The 25,219-nt window shown below is 43.0% G+C and overlaps 1 protein-coding gene across 2 annotated transcripts; it reads right to left on the bottom strand.

The window, feature by feature from the left end:
- Nucleotides 1-1,706: 1,706 nt before the first annotated feature.
- Nucleotides 1,707-25,219, bottom strand: GRPR (gastrin releasing peptide receptor). 2 transcript variants are annotated; one of them, XM_038153335.1, is made up of 3 exons: nucleotides 24,094-25,219; nucleotides 6,367-6,718; nucleotides 1,707-3,849 (listed from the first exon to the last, which is right to left on the bottom strand). In XM_038153335.1, exons 1-3 carry the CDS (start codon nucleotides 24,510-24,512, stop codon nucleotides 3,457-3,459), a joined length of 1,164 nt encoding a protein of 387 aa, XP_038009263.1. In that variant the 5' UTR covers nucleotides 24,513-25,219; the 3' UTR covers nucleotides 1,707-3,456. The 2 variants fall into 2 exon arrangements, with proteins under 2 accessions (XP_038009263.1, XP_038009273.1); XM_038153345.1 differs by lacking the exon at nucleotides 24,094-25,219 and adding an exon at nucleotides 22,846-24,085.

Below are 25,219 nucleotides of genomic sequence, written 5' to 3'. Positions count from 1 at the left end.
CTTTTAGACATGGACCCAGTGCGGAAAATTCCTCAGTCTCCCAGGAGCCAGGCATTTCAGGGGCATTGAAACACAGCATTCCTCAAAAAACATGGCCTGAGTCACTACTGCAATGCTTCCAGTGCAGATGGAGAGAGCTGAAAGCAGGCTGGAGAGCCACCCCAGGGTCACAGCCAGGGACTGCAAAGCCTCCCAGGACTGGGCAGCACCTGAGTGCATAGTGCTGGCTGGAGTTGCCTGCCAGGATTTTATCTTGGGCACAGGTTTTCTTGGGTTATGCTTGGGCACAGGTTTTATCTTTGGCACTTTGAAAATTTACCAAACAAACGAAACGCCGCAGACAACGCTCCAGCTTCAAAGAATCAGCACTGCAGCTGTGCCAGCAAACACAGGGAGAGCCCTAGATAAGGGATCAGGCTCCTGCAACAGTGTAAAGTACATCGTGTTTTTGAAACCAAGGTAATGAGACAAGGAGTGAGAAACACACATAAAAAATTGCAGCTACAAATATTTCACTTACATGCTGGCATACTTCAGGAAACTTTCTTGAATCTTCTTTCCTTCCCTGATCTCATCTGCTGCATTGGTATTTTTCATTATTTTAATATGAGGATGAAATAGAAACAATTCCAACCTCAGGTTTGCTCTTTCGATGGTATTAAAAATGCGTGTAAGTTTGTGAAATATGTTTCAAAATACTTTTTGCAAGGAACTTTTTTCAATGTATTTTTTTTCACAGACCCATCAAATTATCTTAAAGATATTGAACAGGGAGCCAGGGATCTGAATAAAATGAAGAATGTTAATGAAAATTGACATCTCATTTGAAAAGACTTGATCTAATTTTCTATATATTAAAATAACTTGTATGTATCTTAGATTCTGATGAAAAGATTGCATTTTGCATGGAGCTCCCCCTAAATTTAAGCCTATCAGATGCAAAAACAAAGTTAAAAGGAATCATAGAATCACAGAACCATTAAGGATGGAAAGACCTCTAAGGTCATTGAGTTCAACCAGCAGTGCCAAGTCCATCACTAAACATTACTGAGCAGATTAAGTAGGAGTGAGGCTGTGACACATGTGGACAACCTGCAGCTGCATTTCTGGAAAGCACTTTTCAGACCAGAGCCATAAGCCTTTCCTGTTCTTGGAGGAGTCACTAGCTTGGGTTTGAAGGAAAGTATATAACCAATAGCACTTATTTAAATCTACAGTGCTAAATCTTCATAGCTCTCCTGTGGTCAAAACAATGCCTTTCTCAGGGAGGCAGGGTATTTGATTCAGCATAGCCCTAAGGGAGTTATAACAGTGCTCTTTTCTCCATATTTGTGATTTTCTCATTTTTATGATTCATGATTTATGATTTTAGCCCCTTCCCTCAGAAACCAAAATTCAGAAACTTCTGAAGTCTCTTGTAGAACAGTAATCTCTTGTTTGTTACCAAACAGGAGAACACATTGTGTAGCACACCTGGTGTGATTGCTGATGAACTATGCAATTCATGCTTGCCCTTGGTTAAATTCTTACAAGGCTAAAGAAAATATTAAATAAAAATAAATTAAATAAAATTTAAATAAAAATACCTTAGGCAAGATAATTTTTTTTTTCATTTTGAAATGTCATAAACAGCTCGGAATTCAACCAAACTCTCTGAAATGGTTGCAGACTGAGCTTCTGGTACTGTATGTGGCTTCATAGTAAAGACTAGGCAAAGCACTGAAAATTTTAGGAAGGGAGGACCTCAGATAGCTCAGTAAATTGAAATTAACATCATAGTGACACAGTCAGCTAAGCAAGGGAATTGACTCATCTGTAAAATAACCTTGTCCCGTTAGTTTTCAGCCTGACTGGGATGTGGGGGCACTTATGACTGCAGGAGGGGGTGACACACAGGTGGCAGTGCCCAGGGCTGGTGGGGGAGCAGGGCAGTGTCACCCTTAGCAGCACAGTGGTGTGGCCCCATCCTGAGCTCACGTACCTGTGTGTCCAGCCTCGTCCGGAGCACAAAAGGAAAATGAGGTGAAGCTTTCAGAGCTCTGCCTTTGGCATCAGAGCCTGTTCGAGTCCTTGGAGACAGCAGATCCCAGCAGCATCCCAAAGCAGCTGCAGACACAGGGCTGAGAGCTTTTACACTGCACACATGAGTTTTTCTACAAACACAGAGCAAACCCAGGTAAAGTTTTACCAGCTTTAATTATCTTTCGGTGTGGTAATGAAAAGGATCATCATCAAAGAGGATAAGGACCATTAAGAACCCAATATTCTGCTACAGTGGTTGGTTTATGGTCTCATTTGACAGCAGTTTTATTTATCAGGTGTGCAGCTTCATTGAATATCTTATAGCCCAGGCGCTTCAGGAGTTTGTCATCTGCAGGACACTGTGCTCCTGTTCCAGAATAGATGGTATCTGGAACAGAATTGTTCTGGGGCAAACTTTACAGTAGACCTGTTTCTCCAATCTGACAGCCAGTTTTGGCACTCTGTCTTCCACAGATTTCTATGAAGACAGTAGGAAAAAACGTAGGCTGGAGATCACACCTTAACATTGCTGACAGCTTTTGCTGAAAAACTAGTGTTTTACAAAGCACTACTACAGGAAAAATAGCTGTACATCAGTTTCTGCTACTGCCTGCCCTTAGTTAGACCCGACTCACATTTTGTGGTACCACTTAGGTGATGGAACTTTCATTATCTCACACCTTTGAGGACAGAAGAACAAAACAGTAATGCTTGGAAATTGCCCTGCTGTCTCTTCCACAACATGGCAAAAGCTCACACAGTTGAAAGCTGTAAACATATTCCAACTCACATTTATTCACTGCTTTCACATTGAGGTGGTGCAAGATACTGCTCATTTCAGATGGGGCCACAGACATGCCCCAGTAAACTCTTGATATCTTTTAGACCATGAATTAACACTGTACTGAGGACATTAATAAATACTTGAAAAGTCTGTAAATGACCTACGTTGAACTCCTTTGTAAAAGTATTTACCTTATTTAAATGAATTTATTTCTATGTCAAAATACATTACACCATGAAGTGATGGATGCAACTGTTCTGACAAATTGTGTGCACCTGATATGGTCTTTATCACTGCTGCAAGTCTGCATAAGTTCGGGATTGAGAAGGAAGTGATGAAGAGTCTGCAGAGCCAAAAAAGATTTGATCTTAAGGTGCTCATTTTGCTCTCATTGAAAGCACAGCAGCACTTCCCAGGGAGATCCTGTGGGCTGGTGCTCAATGATCTGCTGCTCTGGCGATGCCTCAGTCCAGGATGAAATGCTGGATGTTTCAGGCTCAGCCCAAGATGAAATGTTGATTGCTTCAAGCTCCTCTGAGCTCTCTGAGCACACCACACCTCCTTGCATGTGCGTGTGCATCCGTGTGTGCGCTGCTCACCATGCCCATGGAGCAAAGTCCAGCAGCCATGCTCAGCAATTGATGTCCCCTTTAGACACAGCCCTCGTGGCAGATGTGGTTGCCATTGATCAGGCTGAAGGTGGCCAGGGAGTGGTTGGTGCTCTTGAGGGAGGTCATTCGTGTGGTGCTCCTGGCCATGCTGTGGGAGCGGATGAGGAGGCGGGCTCTGCAGCACAGCAGCTGGTTGTTGAACTGCTTCCGAAAGCTCTTGCTGAGCAAGTAGAGAGCGAAGGGGTTGACACAAGAGTTAGTGAAGGCCAGGATCCGAGCACAGATGCTGGCAATGAAATGCAGCACTGAGGTGTCCACCTCGGAGTAGTGGTAGGAACGGTATAAGTAGATGATGTGAGTGGGCAGCCAGCAGAAGGCGAAGAGGCACACGAAGACCAGCACGGTCCTGGCCAGGCGCTTACGGGACTCAATCTGGAGAAAGAAAGAGAAACACAGATTAGCTGCTGTTCCTAGCTCAGACCTGGGGCTGACTATTTTGCCAGTGCTGCAGCTTTCCAGCTAACATATGGCAGATGGCACATCCAGAACAGGAAAACCTGGACTGCAGGTGAACACAGTCAAGGATTCTCCTTGTCTCTCCTCAACCCCCTTCCCTTATAAACAAATAGTTCTGAGAATCTATTACATAAGAACTAGACTTTCTTTTCCTTTCTGTTTAGAAATAAAATTCCAAGTGGCTTGTCACTTTGCAAAATCCCAGCTCTGGCAAGAAAAGTGTGGACAATCTGCATTAGTTATCCACACATAATATATACAATCATATGTAATTTTAATAAATTACCTTATTATTATTCCTATTATTATAATTAATTGTCATGTAGGAGTCTGGGATATTTCACAGAGCTCACAGGCAGGACATTCTGCCATGGGGCCATGTGGTGTATGTACACAAAAGTGCTGTCAACAGCTCACAGCCCTTTACGACCAAGTTCAGCACTCAGAGTCTGAAGCAGATGGAGAAACAAAAAGAGGATATTCTGTACTTGGAGGAACACCACAGCAGCAGCAAGGTGGATCCTTCAGCTGAAAGCACTGGAGCCACCAGGAGAGAGCTACAGGTGGTGAATAGATGGATGACCACCTCTCGGCATACTATGAGCTTTGTCAGGGAAAGGTGCTTTCACAAAGCCAGCTAACACTCAGGGTAACCTTCCTGCAGACCAGCCACACTTTTGTTTTACTTACTTCTACAGGCTTGGAGTCAACCCAAAGGTATTGCTCAACTGAAGGAAGCTGAGGTAAACCATACCTTGTCTTTTGCCTACAAGTGCTGTACATTAAGATAACAAACCACCTGAAAAATCTCTCTTCCTTATGAATGCAAAAGCCAGGAAGGAGGTTGCCCAAAATGAGCAGGCAGACAGAGGTGCCTAGAAAAACCTGCTAAAATGCACTGCTCCCTGGGATAGATCATGCAGCCAGAGTTTACAAGACTGGAAAATGTAACACTGCTGATTTTTTAGGGATCCCTAATGTTCTCCTCTGTGGTAATCCCACTAATGCTCCCCAGACACTCCTAGGGAATTAGCTGCATCCCACTTCTTGTACTTAAGTAGGATGTGAATGGCCTGCAACTGCTCCTAGCCTCAGCCCTGCTGCCCTTGCTCCTGCCCCAGTGTGGCCACAGTGCCTGGCCAGGGTCCCAGGACACTGCCCCATCCTCACTCTGCTTCCAAGCTCCACAGGTAAATCAGAAAGTGAGCATTTTACACAGGCTGATCTATTCTCAGGACAGCTGCAAGCAGGAAGCAGGCAGGAGAGACACTGCAAGCCCATTTGGACTTTATTTCATGCCCCTTTAATGGCACTGACTAAAAATCAGCCACTGAGCTCAGGAAGGACTGACATGCACCAGATGATAACGTCTCCAGCGAGCAGGCTAAAAATTAAATCATTTGAGAAAGGGCCCTCCTTGGCTAAACCATATATTCTTTTAAAATGTATTCTTAATTTGATATAGGGCTATTGAGGCCACATCTGCACTATAAAGAAAGGAAGCAATGCAATAAAGAAATCGATACCAGTTATCTCAGATGGAGACGTATAGCACTTGAATGCACTGCAGGACGGGAATGATGGACGGAGGGTGCTAGACCAGCCTGGCCTTTTGCTTTCTTTAGAGCTCTCTCCCCAAAACCAAAGGGGAAAGGGCTGCTCGTACTGCTCACTTTATTGCCACTAATCAAAACAGCCATCGAATCAGCAGAGAAATGGCCTGCAGGGGAAAAGATTTACGCACATTCAGGAGGGAAAAAGGATAAGGATTTCAGGGATTGCACATCATTTGATGGGAAAACCCAAGACTTCCCAGCTTTACTGCTTCAGCATAGCACCTGAAGGCTGTGAAAGATGATTTTGTTGGGTCAGTCTAAGGTGGAGGTGTCAGCTGGGTGCAATTGAGTCAACAATTGCTCGGCTACGAATGGCTTGTGTCAGTTTTACTGCGGTTGAAGCACACCTCAGTTAAAAAAAATAAGGTAAGGCAAATAAGATAAATATATCAAGGTAAACAGGCTTTTTAGAAACAGGCAAGGCTTCATCCAAGGTCCTCTCTCTGACAAAGCAACTTTGTAAAGTCTTGATTTTCTCCCATATCACCCCTTTGCTTCAACCTGCAAACGCTGCATCTGCTCTGCCCCTTTCCCTGCATCCTAGTCAATACCTTTCCAGGCTTTAGCAAGGGTCTCCTGCTATGCTTGCCATGGTAACCACTCTGCCAAAGTCTCTGAAGTTACAAACAGGAGGAGATGCTTTAACTGTTTAGCCCTGTATTATGACATCTTTCATCCATTTTAACTCTTTTACCCCACCTAATCTATTAAAATCAGTATGACAGACATGGTCTGTCACAGTATAAATTTCTCTGAATTCCCTCTTTCCTCCTAGATTATAGACAATTTGGATTTTTGAAGAAAGTCAAATCTCTACCTGTTTCCTCACATGCACATTTCCTTCCACGGGGATGTTGTAAGCACTCCGGATCAAATTCTTAGCAATAAAATAATAATATACTGAAATTACAGATAGGGGAATAATATAAAATATGAGAAATGAAGCCATTGAGTGAATTTTGGGATGCAGCCCATCTGAATGAGGGTAAGGAGCGCAGCTGATAAAGGTTTTATTAGTCCCTTTGTCATGGAAAGGGTGCAGATCTGAAAATACTGCTTCAGGGATGGCAAGCAACATGGATACAATCCAGATTATAGCAGCTCTCACACAAATCTTCATCAGTGCATGCGATGCTTGGATCTCCATTGGCCTTACTATAGCTTTATACCTAAAAAAACAAACAAAAAAAGGATATAGTTTATTGACCTCAACATTCCAGCACAGTATTACTGCTTTTCCCTTCCATTCAGAAATAAAAACACAAACAAAATCATTCTTTACTCAAGACTGGATTTGTTCTGGTGTTTGTAATTTCAATATTTTCAATAGATTTCTCAATTTAAACCAGAGCCACCTGTCATTAGTTCATTCAGTTTCACGTGTATTGATTATGAGTTCATTTAATTTGTAATTGACCCGACAAAGCACAGGGCTCCCTGCCATTATTATGTTAATTAATATTAATGACATTTATATGTGTCCAAACAGCATTAAGACAGGAAGTGCAATCATAGACTTCCCTTCCAAAGTGTACAGCAGCTTACACCCCAGAACAGTGTTGAAGGAAACTGGGCTGAGATTTTGACACACTTTTCAAGCTGTGAGTATAGCAGTCTCCCTTAAATCTTATTTTTTCTCAAGCTACAAAGAGCATGCTGCCTGCTTAATTGCTGTTTGGTAGTATAGCAGGCAAGAGTTTTCTCTAACCCAATGCATTGAGGTAAAGTAGCCAGAAGTGCTGATTATCTTGCAGAAAATCACCATTATTGCTCGCTATTCTAGATACGCAGAGACATTTTTTGACTTGAAATGTTGGCTTTCATGACTTCAGCCTTTCAGAAAATTGTACTTTAGAATCCAAGAATACCAAAGAATTGAAGTTATTTGAAATTGGTGTATGTAATGAGAGGAATGGAAAACATCAGAGTTTAATATATGCTGGAGCCCTGTTTTGGCAGGATTTGAAACTCCAAGCACGTCACAACTCACATATGCATTTAAGAAAAATAGTGGAAGAAAAAAAAAAAAGGTAATTAGGAAGGAGTATCTACAGATTTCACAAATTAGCACGGAGAGCAATTATTATAACAGTTACAAACTGTTGAATATTTCTTCCAGGATCTGCCTCACTCTGCCCATGGTGCACTTGGCTCCCCCTTGGTCACTTCTCCCTGAGGACAGGTGTGTGCCTGGGTCCTGGGCGATCCCAGCCCTCTTTGCCATGGCAGGGTACATCCCATCAGCTCCTCAGTCCATTTCTAATCTCCTTCCAGCATCCAGGCTCCTTCAAACAGCTGAAGTGGGCACTGGGGTGGGAGCAGAGGCAGTGAGCACAAACACCCTGCCCGAGTGCAGGTGGCACAGCAGGACCTGCACTGGGGCAGCACAAACCAGGCCCTACAGACACTCCATGAGTCCCCACCTGCTATAGCCTGCATTATCCTAAAGCTCAACATTTGAAAGAGGAGTCCATCAGTCCTGAAGTGCTTTAACTGGGTAATTGCTTTATTTGCAGGGTAAACATGCATTCAACTTCTGATTATATGCAATATCCTGCTCAGCACACCCAGCTTTCCCTCCATGTAGGTATATATGTGTCTATGTATCTTTGTGTATGATTTTAAATACATACACATATTTATACCCATGTACATTTATGTATACATGACTAAATACATTGCTACATACTTATTTTTATGAAGACTGCATCTAGATATTTTATCATTTGCGGGTATTTCTTCATACAGGTGTCTTGTGTAGAGGACTTTTCCTTTCATGTACTACCAACATCATGTGCTCAGTACTTTGCTGTTTAAACACTTATTCTCCAAGCTCTGCAGCTCCCCCTTTTTTCCAGCTCCAGTGGCCAGACACAGTATTTTTAAGGCTTGCTTAGCACCTCTTTAACTTTCACTCTGAAAACTATGGATTAAGCGGTGTCATACCACAAAGCACAATCTTCCAGCACCAGATCATAAACTCAGGCAAAGAACGTCACAGCTCTTAAACAAATATGATGCTCTGGATATTGCAGCCATAAAACAGAAGTGCTACAAAGATTACTAAAGGAGTGGTGTTAAAATAGCTCCATTTATAGTCTCATTGACCAGATATAGATTATTGACAGAAACATTAGCTCACTGAAAGTCTTCAGTAAATCTTAAAGAAGAGAAATGAAAAAGGAAATTAGTAATATATCAAGGTATTAACAAATTTAGTTGATTCAAAGGTCATTCTGCAGATGTTTACTGTATGCTTATCAACAGCTGAGAGAAAATGTTCTAGTATTATCTTCCAGGAACACGGATAAGTTAAAGAATATGGAGAAACTGTTTAATTTTTATTAACATTAACAGAGTTGGGGGAGCCAGAAAATTACTCCATTTCAAGTTATTGGTACATTTTAATCAGAGGTGGCATATACAAACAATTTAATTTGGACAGAACATAATTAGAGATGTCTAGGATGCTGACACTGACTACTAGGCATTTAGTGTGTTTTTAAAGCCTCCTAAAGCAAATGTAAGAGAAGATATGAGAGAGGTTTTGCTTGCAAAGGGTTTAGTGTAGACCCATGGGATGGGAGTGAAAGAACGGAAAGATAAAATAGGGGAAACAAAGCTAGAAAACAGATTTTGAAGATATAAGTTCTCAGGTGCAGGACCACAGGTAGGTATTTTCTTTATAGCCTGACAATCAAATAAAATTATTTTGCTGACTATCTGCATGACTTCCTTGATGGTGGGTAAATTTAAGCAGAAATCTCTAGTAATCTCTGTTAGTCTCCAAGTATTGATGTGTGAGTGATCAGTACTGATCTGGCAGGAATCCCCATTTCCAGTTTCCTGGCTGATGTGTCAGTGGGTCTCTCCAGTTTGCGTTCCAGCACTCTACATCTGCCACGCCAGCTCAGGCTCTGGACAGCTGCTGCAAGGGCTGCTCCTGGTGAGGGCACAGGGGATGCTACACAGGAGGAACTGGTCCCCCTGGCTGGTGCTTGGGCTGGGATACCACTAGATTTTCCTGTTGCTGGTGTTCAGGGTGTGAAAAAGCTGCACATCCTGGCTGGCTTCTGAGTGGGGCTCAGAAATGCCTTCACTCCTTTACTTTTCCAGACCACTGTACTGGCAGGGTCAAGCCTGGGGTTTATAATTCACTTGACATTTCTTCAGAACTTCATCCAGGTAGACTGGATTTTAGTAGCAGCTCATTCTGCTTTTCAGCATGTGTATTTCTAGTTTGTATGTCAAATAATATTTCAGGTTTCCACAGTTTTGTCCTCTGCAATTTGTCTTTCAACGACTTAGCCTGAGGCATGCAACTTTCCCATATTTAACATCCAGCATGTGAATATTTGAATCCACTTTGAAGGAGACATTGATGAACATACCTATACACCTTAGAGGAGCCATGGATCTCATGGAACTGAGCTTTCATGCATAATTTTTAGCCCAGGTCGTAACATGGCCTCTGAGAAGGTGTGTCACATTGCATGCTCAACTGTCTGCAGTAGATCTCGACATGGCCCTGGACTGATCACCTCTGCTGCTCGTACAGTCAGTCTCTAATAATTGAATTATTGTTTAAAATATATATATTCTTTTCAGCTAAACTCCTTTCCCTAAGGAGTGGTGGTTCCCTTCTTCTCATCATGAGGTGAAGGGAACATTTTCTGCAAGATATAGCAGTATTTTCTTGTTTGACGAGCTGTGGTATTTGGTGGTGGAATCAAACCTGTTTCTCTAAAGGTTGCTACCATGCAAGCTCTGATGGAAGCAAGCAACTGAAAATTTAGATGGATTATTTTTTTCCTTCATACTGTGATACAGAATGAATAAAAAATTATATCTAAAATCTGTTCTTCCCTTAATGTTGAACCACAGGCATGAACCAGAGAAACATGACAGCATTTTGAAACCCCTGTGTTATTTTTGGCTGGGATGGAGGCCAGAGTGTAAAGTAAAACTTGGAGTACTTTTCTTAGTCCTCCACCATGGTATGGCTATTACCCTCTCTTAACATGGCCTGAGAGGTGGACAGCAGGTTTGCTGGATGGGTGGGTGACTGGTTATCCTTGCACCTTTTCTCTGTACCTGTCCTCACACAGCAAGGAAGGGGACATTTGTTACTGAGAGGTGGTTTCTCACAGGTGGTTTAAAAACCAGAGGTACAATTCATGCACTGCAACAAAGCCCAAAACTTCAAAATATGCCTTGTGAGGATTCAGTTGAATAAAAAAAAACGCACTGTCAAGAACTCTTGCCAAACAGCCCAGATGAAAATGACTGAGATGCTGATCTGATTGGAAATATGAAAGAGATGCTGCCCTTTACTACTGCTCAGTCTTTGAATTTCTCTGTTTCCACTGCTGAAGTGGCCAGGTACACTGCAGCTGCCAATGACCTCTTAGCCAGGATGGATGCCAATCAGCTCCTTGTCTCGCAGTCTCACTCAAAGAAGCCCTCAAAAGAAATTACTTCTGGAGCTATCCTAAGTGTGCTTAATGTAATTGCAATTCATGAGGCACTGTGAGGATTCTCCTGCTAAGGAAATCCTCCCCACACCAGCCACAGTGACTCTGGTGCTGTTCCTGTTCTCCAGGGCAGTATTCAAGCCTCCAACAGAAAGCTGGTGATTGTGTTTCTTCAACCCAGAATACCTGATCACTTTTGAACCCAATCTCAAAAATTCATTGTGGATTTGTAGGAGTCCACAGAGCATGTGCATCTCCACTGAATCCTTGAAAACATCTTCTACACATCCCTTAGGATCTCTATTGTATTCCTAGAGTAATTGTTTCTCACAAGTGAAACTACTGAAATGACCATAAACCACTAAAATGTGGCAGACCCAAGGTGTTTCTGTGGTAAATACTTTTCCCACGGAGGTTACTATGCCAGGGAAACAGGAAAACTGTGTCATTGTCCCTGTGCTAATAATAATGTAACTAATGATAGCATCACCTAATGTACTCTAAAGCTTGGAGTATGCAAACATTGGTTAATACCCTGCACTTAGCCCCAAAGCTGCAGCTTCAAATATAAACACAGGAGTAGCTGCAGCACGAAAAAGACACTTACAGATACACTGTCTAAAGATACCAACCAAAATACGGCCCCAAATGGATATCAGTGTTTCCTAGATGTAGTTTCTCTGTTGGTACAAAAATATTTTATCCATCTTTGTGCTCCTGAGCTGAGCCAAGAAAATACACGTCACCTGAAGCATGAACAAGCTTTGCCTTCAAAGCCATACTGCCCATACATTTCTAAGCACAGAAGGGCTGCAATTTTGCACTCTGGGGAAGAAAGGACCTTATCCACAAAGACTGCAGCCTCAGTGCTTCCTTCACAGCCTTTTCCTGTCACCTTCATCCACTTACTTATGCCTGCTACAACAGCCACAAAAATTAAAGGAAAACAACTAAAGCATGGGGAGGAAAATCAGTTGTTTCCCTGGGATTTTAAATTAATTTAGCTCCATATGGCTACATCTCTGGTTTTGTGGTTTTTTTTGTTTGTTCTTGGGGTTTTTTTTGTTTAGTTGGTTTTGGGTTTTTTTTTTTTTTTTTGGTTTTTTTTTTTGGAAAGCGACTTTATGCTGTGTGGAGATGCTGGTGTTATAGGCAGCCTCAGCTTGCTCTCCTCTTCTTACTTGGTATTAATGCTTTACTCCCTTCCCTTGTGACAGCAAGGAAAGCTGATGTAGATGACCCAGGAGTGTAGGGAGAGAAAACAGCTGAAAAAGACTCTGCCACAGGGTACTGCCCTTTTCTATTTCTGTCCTTCCAAGCATGTCCATCTTTCTACAGCTTAATATCACACTTGCAAGAAATATAACGGGAAAAAAAGGTCTGCCCATCCTTACTCCAGAGAAAAGGGACAGTGCCCCTCCAAAATGAATTTGCAGGAGTACTTAAATGTCAAGGAAAGTTTCCTCCAAGTAGTATCATCTGTTACTATGCCCTACACCATTTCTATCAAAGATCCTGTGCCCCACTCCTGAATTTGTATCATGGTTTAAAATCCAAGTGTATTAAAACCTGTTCAAACAAGATTTCAGACACCTTGCCCACTCTTGCTTCATTACTGATCCCACTGTTTAGACTGCATCAGGCTGGTGGAAACATGTGTATATTGCCACTTTCTTTCTCTCTGAAGTGAGAAATCCACTTAGAAAGTTTTGAATCTGTTTGAACTCTGCTCTATTTTGAGAAGTTGAACTAATTTAAAACTCAGACTTAAATAAAAAAGCAGGGATTGGCTGGAACAAACTGATGTCTTACAGAAACAGTCACGTAAATTGCTGAGCAGTGAAAACACTGAGTTCCTCCCAGTTCTAGAAAATGAGCTCCTGAAATTGCCATGACTTCCTGTGGTAAGGATGGAAGAACTGCCTCCCAGTCAGCATGTCCCCCATACTTCTTCTGTTCCCACCTGTAACTGATATAGTGAGAAAAGTGCAATTTGCAGTCCCTCTGATCCCCAGTCATCTCCTCTCATTTGTAAGGTTAATGGCACATTGGTCTGGTCCTGGCCTGAGGGCAGACCAAACAAAAATCCTTTCATTAAGATTTTGCAATTAAGTTCTGTGAGCATCACAATAATGTTTTGACCACATAATATGAAGGACTGGCTCAATTACCGAGCAAAAAAGCCTCAGGCAACAGAGAAGAATTGATGCCATGGAAAAACTACATAAATGAAGAAGATGGAGCCCTGTTGAGTGTGAAGCTCCACCTGGAAAGCAAGTGTCTTATTAAATATACCAAGACATTTATGAGAAATGCAATGCCACAAACTTTCTTTATTGTTTCCACCATGGATGTTATGAATATTTATAGCTCTGAAGACAATTCAGTAAATCCACAAAATTGCTAGACTGTCTAACCCATCAACACACTCCGACAACCTATTCTGGGTCTATCTGCTTTCTGCATACTTAGTTAAGATTATCATAATTATGCATGATTCTTGAGTGAACATCTGTTATTAAAATCTTTAGTAAATTGCATATGGGCACAAAGACATCTCTAATGGGCAAATCTTAAATACATTGGCAGGTACTGCCTACTTTCTCTTTTTATTAATTTAACATTTAAATGGAAAGAAAAAGGAGGCATTGATGGAAGTGGCACAGCTCTTACTTTTAAACCATATGTTGAAAATTCAGTCTGTATACTTGCATACTGGAATATGGACAAATAAAAATCTCAGTATACGAATGCCTAAATTCAGAATTGAGACAGAGTGTTTTAGAGATCACTGTACTGTACTACATACTGGTGAAGGAGACCTTAAACACCGATCATTTTATAGTGAATGTGTTATTCCTAATCATAACCATCAACAACTTGAAATATTTCAACTATAATTATATCAGAAATTAACTATACATATGAAAAACAATGGATTAAAAGGTTACTGCAGGAAACAATGTGAGTTCCATGGACATCAGAAGAACCCCCTTTACACCCAGGGTAGCTATTCCCAGAAGGTGATCTTCAGCTTCATGCCAGGTTAAATATTTCAGTGGGGCCAGCTTCATGGATCCCTGCAAACAGATGTGAGACCTGCTGTCTGAAGCAGGGCTGGGACCCATCCATTAACAGAACCACAGAACATGCTGAGCTGGAAGGGACTCACAAGGATCACTGAATCCAACTCCTGGCCCTGCACAGGATACCCTAAGAGTCAGACCTTGTGCCTGGCAGCATTGTCCAAATGCTTCTTGAATTCTCGTCAGGCTCAGTGCTGTGACCACTTCCCTGGGGAGCCTCTTCCAGTGCCCAGCTACCCTCTGGGTGAAGAACCTTTTCCTGATATCCAACCTAAACTTCCCCTGATACAACTTCAGGCCATTCTCTTGGGTCCTGCCCCTGGTCACCACAGAGAAGAGATCAGGTCTGCCCCTCCTGTTCCCTTCATGAGGAAGTTGTAACTGCAGTGGGGTCTCTCCTCAGTCTCCTCCAGGCTGAACAGACCAAGTGACCTTGAGCCACTCCTCAAGGCTTCCCCTTGAGACCCTTCACCATCTTTGTTACCCTCCTTTGGATGCTCTGTAATGGTTTCATATCTTTCTTATATTGTGGTGCCCAGAACTGCCCCCAGCACTCGAGGTGAGGCTGCCCCAGTGCAGGGCACAGAGGGACAATCCCCTCCCTTGCCAAGGGACAGTCCCCTCCCTTGCCCAGTGGCAGTGTTGGGCCTGATGCCTCCCTGGACATGGTCTGAAATGTCCTTTAATTTCAAAACTGGCAAGCTCCCACTCAGCTCCCCAGCACGAGGTAAACACTGCACACATTTCCATGTGCTCAGTGCCTGGGTGCAGCCAGAGGGATGTTCCTGCTCGAGCCATGTGGCACCAGAGCACATGCTGGTGTGGGGGTTGCAATGTGGTGAGCATCTGGAGGCAGCTGGGAGAACTGGTGCTGGCACGGGGCCACTAGGCACGAGAAGGAGCAAGCCCAGGGGTGCTTTCCATCCAAGGCTCTACTGCCTCAGCCCAAGTCTCCAGGGATGCCAGCAGCCTGCGAGTGGCAGATCTGCATGCCTGAGGACTGAACTGTGACCAGGCCAACTAAAGCTGCAGCCTCAGACATGGACTTCTCATTTCACTAGGGAATCTGCCTTATTTCTGCTGAAAGCACCACCTTTGGTTCATAAAGACAGAGTCACTGAGTAATCTAAGCAGGTGGCATAACTGCTGGATATCCCACAGAGCCAGTTATAGAAATTCATTAGAGTTTCTAAAAATGGCAGTTTCTCAACAGAAAAAATCCTGCCTGTACAATAAATCAATATTGTACCTTGTTTTGACAGAGAAATAAGAACTCATCATTGACCTAAAAATTAGCACTTCCATAAGCTATAGAAGCTGTGGTGTGCTTATAATAATTTTGTGAAAATAGAATAAAAAGCTATATATATTTAGAACCAAGGCCAAGTTGGATGAGGCTTTGGGGAACCTGGTCTACTGGAAGGTGTTTCTGCCTCCTTCTGGGGGGTTAGAAGTAGATGACCACTAAGGTCTCTTCCAACCCAAACTATTCTGTGATTCTATGATTCCATTAACTTTAGAGAAGCAGATTTCCTAAAGTTAAAAGCAGCTTTCAAATCAACTGACTGAGAACACAAATCTAAAGGGGTATCACTAACTATACATTAGTCACTGACTTCCAGCCTGCTCCCTGGTGTCTCCCTCCTTGCCATGAAAAAAGCATGGCAAAAAGCTGCCCCGGATAAGAGAAAAGGAGGAGTCATGCTAAACCTTGATGAAGTAATTACAAAAATCAATATGCAACAGATGGAAAAAAAAAAGGCAAAAGTAAATGACACAAATATTGGAGTTTTAAAATGTTGATGACTGATAAGGGAAGCTGAAGGAGCCAGCAAATTATCAAAGGTCACTCTGCCACAGACAAACGTGCATTTTTAAATACATCAGGAATAAAAAAAAAATCAGTAAGTCCAGTATACAGATAAATAGTGAAGATATGAACAATGATAAGACAAAGTGAAAAGCAATAACACAATAGTCGTCTTCAGGACCAAATGAGCAGGAGATATGTGTGGTTCTATGTGTGCAGCACTACAGATGTAGCAGAAAACTTGTGAGCTGTATTAAGGAAGCTGTGAGCCAACATCTGCTAACACAAACTCATTTCACACCAGCAGGCCTGAATAATTTACACCTAGGAGTACTAAAGGAACCAGCTGAGGAACAAGTGGTGCTAATTTTTTTACAAATCTTGAGAAAGTGGTGAATTTCCTCAGAAGTGGAGAACTGGCTTCAAAGATGTGATGTTCAGAAAAGCTGGATGGTGTGACTAAGAAAAGTGTAAATATTTGTGCTGCCCATGGCCAGTTGCAGAGGGAGTAAGAGATAGGTTAATCCTGCTAACAGGTGATAATTAATATGTCTGTCTTGTTTAACACACAGCAGATGTCAGCATTGTTTTATCTTGTCACAACATACTAGGGGATGTAAATAGGGTGTGGGCCATGGTGGTGTACAGAGGAGCTGCAGCTTTTGTGGGCATGTTGGCACAGGTGACCGTGCATGTAGATATGCACATGTGTGAACCAGGGTACATGTGGTCCTCCCTCTCCTATCCATGCAATCCCTGTCCCACTCCCACAGGACAGGGTTAAAATTAGGACTCCTGGTCTGGGAAGGGGGGATTCCAAGTGGAGACCCTGAGCCTCATGCTTCCCTAGCCGTGCATGGTGGTAAAAAGCAGTGTGTGGAACCATTAGTAGCCTGGGTCCTGGGAACTTTCTCTAGCCGTAGTGTCATTTATTGTGCATATCACCCGCCTTGAGCAAGCTATAAAACCTTTGCTGGAAAAGTTCGCAGATGACACAGTGGCTAACCAGACTGAGAACGTTGTAGAGTCATTGGGGCAAATGGCACAGTCTAAAATAAACCATTTTAACTCAGTTATGTGTAAAATAGTAAATACAGGAGCCAAGTGAGCTGGAGATGCAAAAAAAAAATTAGTGCTCTGTTAAGAAAAGAAGAGATAAAAGACAACATCAGAGCGACTCTTCTGCATGTGACAAAATGAGACACCCTGTGGGATTCTCATGGTGTCATGGCTTTAGTGTAATTCCATAAAATTCCATAGTGTAATTTAGTGTAATTCCAAAAATTCCATATAAAGCTAAGCCAGTTGTATGGTCCTTAAGTCCCTTCTGGGGTTTCAGTAAACATAGGTGTCATAAGACATCATCACCACTACATGAACCTTCAGCAGTGTGAAAGGGCTGAACAGTTGATTGCTAACCTTGACTGCTCTAATCATAGAGCCATAGAATAGCCTGGTTAGGAGGGACCTTTAAAGGATTAACAAGCCCCCACAATTAGCAAGGACATCTTCAATTAAGCCTTAAGGCTGCTCAAGGACCCATCCAAGTTGGCTTTGAACACTTCGAGAGGTGGGGCATCCAGCACTTCTGTGGGCAAGCTCCCTCCAGTGCCTTACAACTCTCATCATAAAAAACTTCTTTCTTATGTCTAACTTAAACCCACTGTCTTTCAGTTTAAAACCATTGTTCTTCATCCATTAAAGGCCTTGGTAAAAAGTTCTTCTCAGTCTTATAAACTCCCTTAAGTATTGAAAGGCTGCAATCAGATATGCCCAGAACATTCTCTTCTCCAGACTGAACAACCCCAATGCTCTCAGCCTTTCAGGTTTGCTGTGAATTATGTTATTATGCAGTGGTTAGAGGTCAGACAAATTTCAATTTGAAACATGACCTGAGTTTTAAGAGGAGAGGGTAACAGAGTGCCAGACACCCCAGAGGCAGCACAGTGATATATGCGCCTTTAGTCTGAATGCTCAGAAAGCAGGAAAGCAGCCTCATGTCACTGGAAAGATTTGTTTTAATCCAAATCCTGTAGCCTCTGTGTACAGGTGTGGGCAAGAACTATTGCTGAGTCAATGGCTAATGTGGTATCTCCTAGTCCTGCATCCACATCTCTAGTTCTCCCAGGTCATTTGAACATTCATGTCTCAATCTCATGCTTCAGGGTTGCCTGAAGGTGTGAAGAAACATTTTTTCTCTCAGTTTTCTGTCCTGCATTCCCAGAGAACTGCAGAGACTGACTGTGGACAGAGGGCAAGCGAGGACAGGATGGGCAGAGCTCTGACAATGCTTCTCCCTTTGATGCTCCACAGTCTTCTGCAGTCCAATTAAACTGATCACTGGCCTGGCATAGGAGAGGAGTTTCTTGCAAAGCATCTCTAGCTTTCTGCTTTTCTCTATAGCAAAGCACTTGGCTTGCTGCTGGGATGCCTTCAGGTGCCTCAGTACTGTTAGAGGCCCATGGACTGTCCCTGTTTTCTGCCCCATGGCACAGGGATTTTGAAAGCCTTTGCTCTGCCTGAGATCTACACAGCAGACACTGTGGGGGATGGGGGGGGAGGGGGTTGCAGAGCCTACTATGGGCAGGAGATCATGGCCCATGGTGTCCTAGATTGTAAAGGTAAAGCGGGCACCTGGGTGTCAAACTGCTGAAAAACAAGGTGAGGGGGACTCCATAGGGACCGCGGTGAAGTCTCTTTCCAAAATAAAGGAAAACAGGTTATTGCAAGGGTCGTCTCTGAGCAAAGCAGCTACCGGATGCTTCACAGCGTGGTTGTGCCTGCTTCTACTTTTTCAGCTCAGCTACCTCCTGCTCTTCTCAGCCAGGCTCTTGTCCACATCTGAACATCAAATAGTAAGACATTAACTGAGTCCACCGTAAGCTCATCTCCCTGCAGTGATGGTGAAATCCCAGCCCATGGCTGGGACACACAGCCCGCAAATTCTCTGCAGCTGGTTGCTCTCCTTAATAACAGTGCGTACAGCACCTTGTACTATGAGACCATGACAACTGATTGGGGGTTTTAGGTTTTACTGAAATGTAAACAATAGGTAATCTGACTTTTCTTCCTTTTGATTGCTTAAATATTGACAGTCTCCAGCACATTAGCACTGACTCTAAACTCAGATTTCCGTACCAGTCCCGCTGCTATAAATGGGAGCTCTAATCTTCCTGGTTATAGAAGTGCATCCATTGTGTTTTGGCCATCTGCTCTGGTTAATCAAGACATTAAGAAAGTTTGTGCTGTTTGATCAGTTGCTCTTGGTGCAGATGGATTCGGGGGCTGAGGAAATGACAGCTAAAACTAAGGGTGTAAAGAGTGTTTATATCATACTGACACAGTGTTCAGCAACCAGGATCTAAGACTCTTGTACATCAGCTGAAGAAGATAGGTGTATATCACCCTGCATCCATCAGCACATGAAGGGCAGCAGCACAGACACTGTGTCAGTGGTAAGGGCAGAAATGGGGCTGCCTGGTGCTTCAGTGTGAGGGAAGGCTTTGGGCTGGGCCCCGAAGTCCCTCCAGTTTTCTTCCCTGTGACTAGAATGCCCAGAATATATTCTTAACTACTATGGACTTGGCACTTTACAACTGATGGTATTTTTTAAAAAAGTGTCATTATGTAAATCAACTCAGGGAAATCTGGGTTGACTTTTAATGGCTGTTTATTAGGGTGACATGCTTCCCTTAGTCCAGTAGTAGAGATATAAACCAGTGACTGTAAAGTAAAATAAAGGAACTGGCACATGGATATTACACCTCCTGTAGTATTGTAGGTAATATTAATAGTAGAGTCTGGAGACATCTAAATCACAGAAGAGATGAGTCCACTAAACAAAGACTTTCGCATGTTTAAAAGTGTTTGTAGAAATTCTGGATTTGTTTCTTTCCTTGCACTGCTGCTTTTTTTAGGAGTGTTGTTTCAAAGTTTTATTTCTTAGATAAGTGAACTATCATATGAGTTCAGAGGAACATCAAAATTTGTGATTGTGGTGCATTTCAAAGTACACAGCAGAGCTGGGAGCCCTGCAGAATTCCTGTATCCATCGCTGCACCCAAGGCACTAAGGTCAACATTTCCAAAGCTAACATCCTCATTTCAGGCATCCCACATGAGTGCAACCCTGCTGTCTGCAGCTGGTTTTACTACCATAAGCCACCTAATCTCCCGTGTAATGTCACTCCACATATCTCACTCTGCTGTCACTCCCACCACAGACCGCAGGCAGCCCCGGCTGGCAGGCATGCTGCAGCTTCCCAGGACTAGAATCCACGTAATCCAAGGTGCTTAAAGTAAAGATGCTGCTTGTAAACTCCAATTACATTTTACATTACTCTGTTGTGTACTTGTAAAAACAGCATTGCTTCAGGAAGGTTTCGCTGCAGGAGCACCAGGGCATTTCGATCTTTTACGATGCCAGCCTAACAGTGAGGAGCTATGATCAATGCCTGACAGCCTGGCTAATTCAAATGTAAATGTACATACCCCGTCAGTCGCAGGAGAAAGCCAATTAAATAAAGACATCTCCCATGACATGGGCAATTAAATAGTTGCTTTTCCTCTTGCTGTGCAAAGATTTTCCTTAATTTCCTGTCCCTTGCTGAGACAGCCTTGGCTTTTCTGCCTGGGCTAGAAGCTCAGGTGTCACTGCTCTCACGGGTGCCTCTGTACCGCTTATCCTTGCCCTGAGGAGGAGGTGAAGGAGGAGGAGGAGGGCAGAACTCGAACTCCTGGTTTTTTTTCTGGGATAAACTGAGCAGTAGCTGAAGAAACCACTGGCTCAATAGTGCAGAGCAGCAGGGCAGACAGTTGTCCTTCCCCTACCAATCTCGTTTAGAGTGTTTCTAAAACACACAAACACCACGCACACACATGGGCTGCTTGCTTCCTCGCTCTTGTATACTCAGCACTGGCGCCTTATCACTCATGGAAGGTGGCTGGAAGCACAGCACACGCCTTAACCCTCTCCTGGCTGCTCGGAAAATCTGACACACTTGCAGAAAAACAGGTGTCTTCTGACAGCTCCCACTGCTCCTGCAAATGTAGCCAGACAGATGCAAGCACTGTGCAGACAGCGGAGTGGTCCCAGAGGAAATACATTTATAACATTGTTAACTTTTTTTTTGCCCTTTCTTAGGTATTTTCTGAAATAACAATGAAATCTGAAGGAAATCTCACGATTGTACACAGACTCATCCTAAGCACCCAGGGACCCTCTGGCTGTCCCTTGCTGCTCAAACCTGAGCAGGCATGCTCAGCTGTGTCCATACGTGCAGGCACTTGCAGGCTGGGAGGCTCCCACGGCAGGAAAAGCTGAGGTCAGCAGTTTGTCCCTTGTTTCTCCTTGAGAAATGTGCAAGTGAGCAATCAATCCTCTGGACAACCCCTCATTCTGATGGGAATAAAAAAACTGAGTAGCTTTAGGTGCTCTGTGCTGGAGGCTGGCACTCAGCAAGTGTTTGCAGTCACTGGCAGATGAGAGATTCCTAACACAGGGCAAAGTGGAAATGGAAATAATGAAAGTATACCTCAGGAAGGCATATACTTATGCACTAATGATGTGAGTGCAAAAACCTGCTAAAACTGGGCCCCTCCTTTTCAGAAGGTGATCCAACACAGCCAGGACGATTTGTGCCATCGTTATAATGTAGCATAAGTATCTCACACTCTCACATACTCTCCTGCCCATCACACCTAACACTGCCTTTCACCTTGTGTTTCAATGGTCGTGTCTCTGGAAATGACCCTCTTGTATCACTCTCCAATATTTTTCTTCACAGATCAGAATTCTGCTCCCTGTGATGTCTCTCAGGCTTCACCATGATATGTTGAATAATGCCAGCATTTCTTTCCATTTGCTTTTGTCAATGGAAGGATGCTGAAATCAAGAGGGTTTTATGAAAACTTTTTTGCAGATGATGAATTACAGACAAAAGGTCTGTAGTACACTGACAAGTCTCCCTTTCCTTGGAGACAGTGCCCATTCAGAGCAAGAGGTTTAGGAGGCTTTTCTCTTACATGGCCTATGGCTTTGATTAGTGAGACCAGGGACGTTCACACACCTCATGTGAGCATCTCAGGTAGGATTCACCTCAATGAACATTAATCATCTCACCACCATGCCCCTTTTTTCTGTTTCATTCATGCAGTGCCATATCTGTCATCAGAAATGGGGGTCTGTGAAACCACCCCACATGCTAGGCTCAGCATCTCACCTGCAGGTGCTGGGCTTCCAGACCCTCCACAGCCCCCAGCCAGCATCACCACACTAGTTCACATTCAACTCACATTTTGCAAGTTTTCCCTTTACATTTTAAGGTTATTTCCCTAATGATTCTAATTAATCCTGTCATCCCTAATGACATGATTAATACTGGGGTCTGGAGTTCAGGGTGACAGTTTTAAGGAACTAGACTAATGGGCTGTGAGCTGACAAAATACAGACTGTATTATTTTGTAACAAAATTAACCCAGCGCTGCTGATAATTTATCAAAGTAGAAACTTCTGCAAACTTAACAGATAAGGGACATTTGTGTTTCAATGCACAGCATATTAGATTCATAGGCCTAACAAAGTTACAAGTTTCATCATTATCTCCTTTGGCAGTGGACCACAGATGCATGAGAAGAGGGTAAAATGATCCCTTGGAAATGGAAACATTTGATCATCAGCACAGCATGATGGTTAACAGGTTCCTGATAAGGCTGAAGTTCAGAACTTGAAGTCACAAAACCAGCACAGCTGCTGTTTTCTGTTCTGTTCTATCACTTCAGGCAATAAGTGCTATTGATGGGCTGCTCAGTAAAAGCATTTGCAATGTTTGCTTTATGTAGCATGTGATCAGATAGCAATAAATATCTCTAACATAATCTTCTTTACAATGTATTTTTGTTTTCCTTACACCCCTTGAAACCACTTACATTACAGCTTTAGAAAGATGTATTTTCTTGAAGAGATACTTATTGTTTTTCCAGAATTTTCTTCAGAGCAGTCAGAGGGGATCCAGACACCACATCAAGCACCACATCAAACTGAAGAGGAAAAGTGCATGTGGTCTTTCACTAGTGCATTTTCCTACCTTCACAGCACTTTAAAGCATATTGCTTTAAGACTTTTATCTACACATAGGCCTGTTTGTCATCTGCTACTGGGACAGACAGTGCTATTTTTATATATCCCAACACAGAGGAGAGGACAAACATATTGACCATTCTGTCTCTGCACCAAGGAGTTACTGCTTTCATTGAGACTGCAAAAAGTATATTGAAATATGTGTGTGAACTACATTGAAAACTGAACAAAAGTAGTCTGATGTTTTAAAGCAGCTTAGCAAGAGACGGTGGCATGCAAGAGACTACGCAAAGCAAACCTAGCTTCACTTACTTGTGAGCAAGGATACAATCCCCATGTCTTTTTTGATCACAACAAAACTGAAATAATTTTTCACTCAGTACTTCTGTGTCATTTCAGCATGGTAACAATGTGTTCCTTAATCTCTTTTGGAAGCATTCAGAAAATAAAACAGCATATTTACTACGCTTTATTTTTTACTAAACATTATTGGGAAATGAAGTTTCTGAACGAACAACATAGATCAGTTTTGACTGGATAAGGGGCAAACTGTTTAACCAAGGGAAATACACTGGCTATGGCAACTGCAATTCCTGGTTTCAGGCAAGCTCATTTGAATATTTGAAAAATATTTTATGAAATATTGTCTCGCATATTATTAACTTCAAGGAACAAAGCCACTAGAAAGAATTGATTCTCATTGCACTTTAAATTGCTGCTCCAGTGCCTTCACACTTCATGAAGTACGGATCAATTATCTTTTTGGCAAATATGAACATGCTGTCTTTTAGCAGAGCTTCATTAATGGCATTTTATTTCTCTGGTCTTTAGCTTGATCTAGTCTTGTCTCTCTTTGAATTAATGTAGATTATTAGCTAAATTGCACAAACATTTAGTTTAGAAAAAGTACCCTGCGTTCAGTCTGCATCCTCCTCAAGTTGCATGCTAATATTCATCAGAAATCACCTAAGGTGGTTCTTCTTGCCTCATCACATTAAAAAGAAACATTTTACCTGAAAATACAAATTTATAATTGTGCATTTTATGGAGTCATAATTATGCAGGCTTCTTTTCAAGGCAACAGCAGCCAAGCTTACCTGTCAGCTGAGAGAGCAGTGAGAGTAAAGACTGACACCCCTACAGAGGTGAGCTGTATGAAGGGGATAAGTTTGCATCCAGTTCTGCCAAACAGCCACTCGTCAGCAAGGTACCTGCTGGCATCCACAGGCACACAAGTCACTAAAAGCAGCAGGTCTCCCAGAGCCAAGCTGGAAATGAACAAATTAGGGACATTTCTCATGGATTTCACAGTACAGAAGATCTTAATCAAAGTGATATTGCCAATAAGGCCTATCAGAATGATGATCCCATAAATAGTGGGGATGGCGTAGAGGAACGCTGGGTAAAACCAGTCTTCCCCCAGAAGGGAGAAGTTTGCACTCTGGTTCACAGAGATGTTATAGAAAATGAAGTTATCTGTTTCTAGGTCTAGCAGAAGGCACTCTCCAGATGCCATCGTCCTACTTCGCTCTTCTTGGAAAACAGCTTTCTTCTGTGAAAGTCCTCAAATTCCTCAAATTGATTTCTTGCTTTTATTTTGCTGCTCCTTGCTGGCTTTAAACAGTCAGAAGAGTTGAAAAGTCACACCAGTTTGTGACACATCTTGTAAATAACCTAACCACAAAGCACCTGCAGCTTGCTCCACAGTCCTGTTTCCATAAGGTGAAAGTAGAACCTGTCTTAGCATTGTTTGAATTGTGAAACTTGCCTTTTCCTTGCTGTTAAGTATTCCTCAGCTGACTTCTCTTGCTGTTAAGTATTCCTCAGCTCTGGAAGGCCAATTATTAAATTCAAAGACCGGCAAGTGGCAGGCATTTTCGCAAACGGGGCTCTTTAAACTCCCAGCTTCGGGTCTGCCCGGCAGCTCCGAGTCCGAAAGCAGAGAGTTACAGAAAGAAAGAACTTTCGGGAGTTGCTGCCACGCTGCATTGCCAATCTCTCCCTCTTTCGGTGCCTGCCATCGCCAGCCGGATTTAAAGCGAGGGGGGAAAGCGGGGCTCGGCTGGCGGCTCGGATCCTATAGGCAGGATGTTCTGGACGTCAGTCCTTGCGCTGCTTCCCACGGTGCGCCGGGAGCGGCGGGAGCGGCGGGAGCGGCGGGAGCGCCGGCCGCCTGCTGGATGCTCCGGGCAGCGCCAGCACCGCCCTTAACTCCTTAGGTGA

Source organism: Motacilla alba, chromosome 1 (genome assembly GCF_015832195.1).
Source record: "Motacilla alba alba isolate MOTALB_02 chromosome 1, Motacilla_alba_V1.0_pri, whole genome shotgun sequence".
Taxonomy (NCBI): Eukaryota; Metazoa; Chordata; class Aves; order Passeriformes; family Motacillidae; genus Motacilla; species Motacilla alba.
Note: the sequence above shows the minus strand (reverse complement) of the source record. Positions and strands in the feature narration are given on the sequence as shown.

What these genes read in the sequence shown, in the direction of transcription:
- GRPR (XM_038153335.1), bottom strand. Translation starts at nt 24,512, where the DNA reads ATGGCATCTGGAGAGTGCCTTCTGCTAGACCTAGAAACAGATAACTTC. An exon ending in ACTGCTCTCTCAGCTGACAG is followed by an intron (nt 6,719 to 24,093) that starts GTAAGCTTGGCT and finishes TTGTTTTTTTAG; the next exon opens with GTATAAAGCTATAGTAAGGC. An exon ending in ATGTGCATGTGAGGAAACAG is followed by an intron (nt 3,850 to 6,366) that starts GTAGAGATTTGA and finishes TTCTTTCTCCAG; the next exon opens with ATTGAGTCCCGTAAGCGCCT.